Source organism: Urocitellus parryii, chromosome 4, assembly GCF_045843805.1.
Source record: "Urocitellus parryii isolate mUroPar1 chromosome 4, mUroPar1.hap1, whole genome shotgun sequence".
NCBI classification, from domain to species: domain Eukaryota; kingdom Metazoa; phylum Chordata; class Mammalia; order Rodentia; family Sciuridae; genus Urocitellus; species Urocitellus parryii.
The window spans coordinates 179,857,701-179,863,700 of NC_135534.1; the positions used below are offsets into that span (position 1 = coordinate 179,857,701).

The following is a 6,000-nucleotide window of genomic DNA, read 5'->3' on the forward strand; positions in this document are numbered from 1 at the left end:
TCTCAACTCAATTTCTAAATTGAATTTTTATTTATTTATTTATTTTTTTACAGGCTGCAAAATACAAGCTGGCAGCTCTGCCCGTGGCAGGTGCACTCATCGGAGGAGTGGTGGGGGGTCCGATTGGCCTCCTTGCAGGCTTCAAAGTGGCAGGAATTGCAGCTGCACTTGGTGGTGGGGTGTTGGGCTTCACAGGTGGAAAATTGATACAAAGAAGAAAACAGAAAATGATGGAGAAGCTCACTTCCAGCTGTCCAGATCTTCCCAGCCAAAGTGACAAAAAATGCAGCTAAAAACTCAATTTCAGTATTATTGGTGCCAACGTATCTATCCTAACAAGCACCTTGCTGCTGTTGGACACACAGCTTTGGAACATCATGTATCAAGACAGTGGCTCTAGATGCCCAAGTGGAATTGAACCGTATTAAGTGGTTGTAATTTGTTTGCTGGGTGGTGTTGATGTTAGAGATCAAAGGAGCCTGGCTCAGAGTGGGTAATGTCAGGTCAAGTTTAAAGGTGGCCGAGGTGCAAATTTTCTGCCTAAAAATGTGAAAACTGAATCTGTAACGCTGACAAGAACTTAAGATGTATAGGAATGAACTGCAGACCTTAAGGCTAAGTGTACTTGTGGATTATTTAGGCCTGGTATCTAGGAAAAGAATGGGAGTTCAGGAGCCTGTTTATCAGACAGGGAAGTCAGGGCCTCACAAGGAGCACAGATGAGCTACATAATGGAGCCCATTCAGTGAACCCAGTTGCAGTTTGATCCAAATATATTTTTCTGGTGAAGGAAATTAATAGGCCACTCCTGTTTTCTTATACTAAGTTCTCTTTAAGATATCTTACTCTGTGACCCTGGCTTCTTTTCTATATTCTTCCTTGAGTCTCAAGTGGTAGGAGACTTACCAGCCAGCCACCATGCTCACTCTGTCATCCTCCCCTCACATCTCAAAGAGATCTAGTGCCCTTTGCTGTCAATTCTTCATAATTTTGGAAAAGTCCTTGGTTTATGGGGTGAATTCTACCCATGTATAGCGAAGGTTTTTCTCAGAATCTTTTTTATCATTTCCCATTTCTCACCACCCTGTCCTATAATTTCTTAAGTTTAAAAAAAAAAGAAAAAAAATTTCCAAGTATTTTGAACATCATTAATGTTTGGTCTGAAAATGAGCAGAGGGGAAAAGAGCAAGGGCCTATCCTGGGGCAGCGTCTCATTCTAAGGAGCTGATGTAGCCGCCACACAGAAGGCTCTGAGCCACCCTTTCTTCAGGTGGCCCCTGGAGGACTGAGCCAGCTTTCTACCTCAGTTGCTAGCACACTCCTCTTCCCAGCTTTGCTTTCGCCTGTGCGTTCCTTCACTTTCCACAGCTGCTGTTTCCTCCAAAAAGTGGCGCTCAGGCTTACCTTTGCCCACATTCTAGAAGATAACAAGAGCCCAGTGCCAAGGCTCAGACTCAGCAAAGGACTCGTGGTGCTAATGCCAACACAGACAGAACCCCCCCTTCTGTCTCAAACAGCAAGGAGGTTTTAAATCTAGAAAAGAATGTAAAATTCTAGACAGAGTCACTCTGTACTGTCAACTCAGTAAAAGTTGACATAGGAAGGAGCTGCCTTCTGCCTTGCCCTTTACTCTTTTCTGAGGACAGAATGGACACCTGCACCCCAAAAGGTGTCGGCAATGTCTTTCTAGGAGTCAAAGTTCATCAGGGGGCTGAGTGGTCATCACTTAGCTTCTTTCTTGCTGAGTTTTCCTTTAATAACTTACTGATGTTACCTTTCACCTCTGTGAGAGAGCTTTTTCTTCCATACTCTTTGAATCTCAGCAATAAATTCCAGTGGGACAAAGCACCATTTATGATTATCACTAACGAAGCATCAAATGTTATCTGTTTACCTGTATCTTTCAAATAATACCAAGAAAAAATACTTTAAGGGTCAGGTTATGATCCAGTATCAGATATTGGATACCTATAAGGTCGTTTTGAACTCCAACTCTTTTCTATTCTCTGGCCCATCCCTTTAACACCAACTGTTCAAATCTGAACAGGATCAATGCTCACCCAAATATTTAAAACAACACATTTTTTTTTTTTTTGGGTACTGGGGATTGAACCCAGGGGAACTAAACCACTGAATCACGTGCCCACCTTTTTATTTTTTATTTTGAGACAGGATCTCACTAATTGCTTGGGCTAGCCTAAAACTTTTAATCTTCTGCCTCAGCTTTCCCAGGAGCTGGGATTACAGGCATGCACCACCACAACCAGCATTAAAACAGGATTCTTAAACTCAGTTGCTGATAGGACCAGTCCAAGTAGTCAGCTAAAATGATAAATGTAGTTATGTGAAGATTCAGCTGTGTCATTTGATTCTGTAATTTCCAGTATTCTACCCTTCTTCATCACTACATAGTACTCTACTCTGTCAACCTCAGATTGCCCATGTTTCCTGCATGCCATCTTAGGGGCAGCACTAGGAACTCGAAAGGACCTAAAGGAGAAAGGAGGCCTGTGTTTGTAGCTCACGTTTTGTTCTGGAATTTCTCATTTTTACTGAGCCAGTGTGGTACTCCGTTGTACTCACATAAGTGTCTCTCTTTTGGACTGGAATATTACTCTAACAGTCTTCATGATTTGGCAAGTTAGTCATTTTTTAAAAAGCCTTATTAAAATTATTTAGAAATTTTATCTCATTTCCCCCATAATAGAACATAATAGCCAACTTTTTATAGAAATTAATCAACTATAAATGATATACCTATAAAGTGCTTATATGTATAAATAAGTCAGTATGACACAGAAACCAATCTTAAATTTGAATTTAATGCTGTATAGTGTCAGATAAAATTTATCTTCTCTATGATTCAAGTCTTACATTTATTGCACAAGTTAGGAATGCTTTAAGATCTGAACATTTTTAGGGGCTCATTTGAATAAAGACAGCACTTTTAAAGGCTTTTTTGACATAACCTGAACATTTCTCTGTAGAGCAGAGATTGAAACTTTTTGGCTGTAACCCACAGTAAAAAATGCATTTATACCAAAACTCAGCAGAGACATAAGGAAACATATGTGCTGTTATGTGCAAGGCATTTTGATGTTGTTTTTAAAATATGCCAGTTGCAACCCACTAAACTTGTTTCATAATATACAATTGGATTGTGACCCTTGATTTGACGCTAACACCCTTTCAGAGAAATTGATGTTTATTGAAAACTCTTTGCCAGGCAGACTCACTAGGCATTTTACAGGGAGGGCAACTGAGCCTTGGAGAAATTAAATACTTTGGAGAGGGTTAGTCAGCTACAAAGGGTAAATAAAGCCAGGATGTAAATGTGGCTGGTGAGATACAAAAGCTGTTTGATACCTGCCAACCTATGCTACCTCTCTAAATAAAACTGAAATGGGTCACCTGTTCTGCCTCACCCAGATGCCCATATATTCTGTAAAGCAAGCTTGGAATTGCCTGTGCCATTTATTGGCACCTTTGTTATCCTTAATCTTCTGATCCTCATCAAGTGTCCAGAAGCCTCAAAGTCTTTAATGGTGGCTGTTGCAGAGGTACCCAGCACTGAATTTGGTCCTCAGACTATAAAATTAAGAATGTTTCCATCTCATTCATATAACCTATAAATTACCTTATATTCATAGGTATAATCATTGTTCAAAGTGCTTTTTAGTTTTATAATAAATATTTAAAACAAATATATCATAACTCATAGAAATCAAATGATTATTTTCTTTTAAAAAGATGCCCTTGGAAAGCCACACACTTACTGAAGCGATGCTGATATTACTTAGGCCATTTTAAAACTTTTCTTTTGGAATTGCCTCCAAAAGGATTTTGCAAACCACAATAAGAAAAACCATCTTCATTTTTATTAGTTGTAGGACATTCGTCCTTGTCCTTGTGGCTCTCCTCTCTTCCTTTCTCATTTTGCTTTTCTTCCACTGGCTTGGCTTCTCCTGTATATGAGCTCATTACCTAAGGATGCCCAGAATGTGGGTGTGCTGGTGCTGCCTACAACTGGCCAGAGGGGCTGGTGCAAGGACTTTGAGGTTATACTGAAATTGGGTGCTAACAGGGAGAATACTAGGAATCCAGAAACCTCCCTGTGGGCTGCCTGTACCCATAAGTGCTATAGGTTGTTTGCACACAACTAAGGACTAAATGCTTGTAAAATTGTTCACCAAAGGTTTGGGAAATCAGTGATATAAACATACATAGCACACACTATTTTCCTCCTGTGAAAGCACAGACACCAAACCATGCTTTGTGTTAACTGTAAAAATGAAAGATGTTTCTCAGGGTCCCAGCCACCTTCACTGCTTCCATGAGGACTTTTCCAGAGGATGCACGAGAAGCCTGGGATAAAGGTTCTCCTGTGATCTGGGATGTTTTCTCATCAAAGTAAAATAAAAGGTGGTTGTGGCTCTTGGATGCTTATGAATGATATAGATGCTGTTCTTAAGTAGTCAGAGGCCTACTAAAAGGGGCACTTACCCTCTGTCCTAGATTAACATAAAACATTCAGGTTGGTTTTTTTTTTAAACACTTTGTTTCTAGAAGGTGGTTCTCATATTTATATTCATTAATTTGACACCCTTGCATAGATAAGCTTCTTGGGTATAGTAGACAAGTAGCGGTAAAGGGTGCACACAGTATCTATATTGCTGCCCTCAAAGAAATTAATTTACTTCGAGAAAAAAATATATTGGTGCAATATTGACAGAATACATAAATTGAAATAAAAACATAAAAGGTGTCAAAGGCAAATGACTCGCCCCAAATCATGAAGATGATTTGCACAAGAGCTAGGAGTGCAACTATGGCATAGCCTGTGGGGTGCGGGGGAATCCTTAGTAATTAAACTAGGTTTTTGTTAACACAATCAGGCTGCCTATTGACACCTGTGGCCTTTCAGCTCCACTCAACATTGCAGACCAGGCAAAAAGGAAAGACACCTTCTTTCCCCTGGAGGAAATTACACTCAATTTCTTCACTCTCAACAACGTCATTCTTGTCACCTGTGCATCTGCCAGCAGAAGCCTGAGGATTCTTCTTCAGCAGCATAACTACTCCAACCCTGAATGGACAGCTCTCAAGAAAAACTTCACTTATTAGAGAAAGACGTTCAATGGTACATGTTTTTCATACACTTTCCAAGTATGGGAGATTTTCTTAAGATTAATAACTAAGACATTACTTGGATTTCATTAGTTAAACCCCCCAAAGATGTTTTCCATTTTATTGTTAAACCTTTGGTGTTGGCAAGGCCAGCACAAGAAAGGCCCAATGGTGAGAATTTCTGCAAACTGTTTTTAATTCTTAATTTGTCATTTATTATGTTGCTGAGTGGTGCCTGAATAAGAGAAAGTTGCAATAAAATTCACTACAAACTTTGAACTTAATTCCTGTTGTGTGTTGAATGCCTGGGCCATATGTAGAAAGATATCCGACCTACAGAATTAATCCTTATTAGCCATTTACTTGCTACCTAAAGCAGGTAAATCCCAGCAAAGTACCCTAAAAGAGGAATGGACAAAGTGATTCAAGGCCACAAGCAGTGGAGGAACTAACTGCTTGGAAACAAAAGGGAAGGCTTGTGGAACATGGGGTACTTGAGCAATAGCCTCAGAATGTGCTGACTGAAGGGGGAACTGCATGAATACAACTTCAAACAACACGAGAAAACCGATGAATTAAATGTAGCTCGGTGATGAAGCTGGTCAGAGGGAAAAAGACCAGGGATAAAAAGTTTGAGGTCAGCCTGGGCAACTTAGTGAGACCATGTCTTAAAATAGAAAGGCCTGAGGATGTAGCTCAGTGCATCCTGGGTTCAGTCCCCAGTTATTCCCCACCCAAATACAAGTGTTAGGGAGACACCTAAAATGAATGGAGACTTGAGAAAAATACTCTCAATTTTTAAATGATTTTTTAAAGAGTAAGTTATTGCAAAGGGGGGATAATGACAGATGTCTGGTAGCAGGTAAATCTTTT

General features: G+C 39.9%; 1 protein-coding gene across 1 annotated transcript in view; it reads left to right on the forward strand.

Moving 5' to 3' along the window:
- Stx17 (syntaxin 17) overlaps nucleotides 1-5,385 on the forward strand; it is a 54,349-nt gene extending 48,964 nt beyond the window's left edge. Inside the window, exon 8 of the mRNA XM_026415273.2 lies at nucleotides 54-5,385. Coding sequence (XP_026271058.2) covers nucleotides 54-293 — 240 coding nt within the window. The 3' untranslated portion in view covers nucleotides 294-5,385. The remainder of the gene's footprint in view (nucleotides 1-53) is intronic.
- The last annotated feature ends 615 nt before the right edge of the window (nucleotides 5,386-6,000 follow it).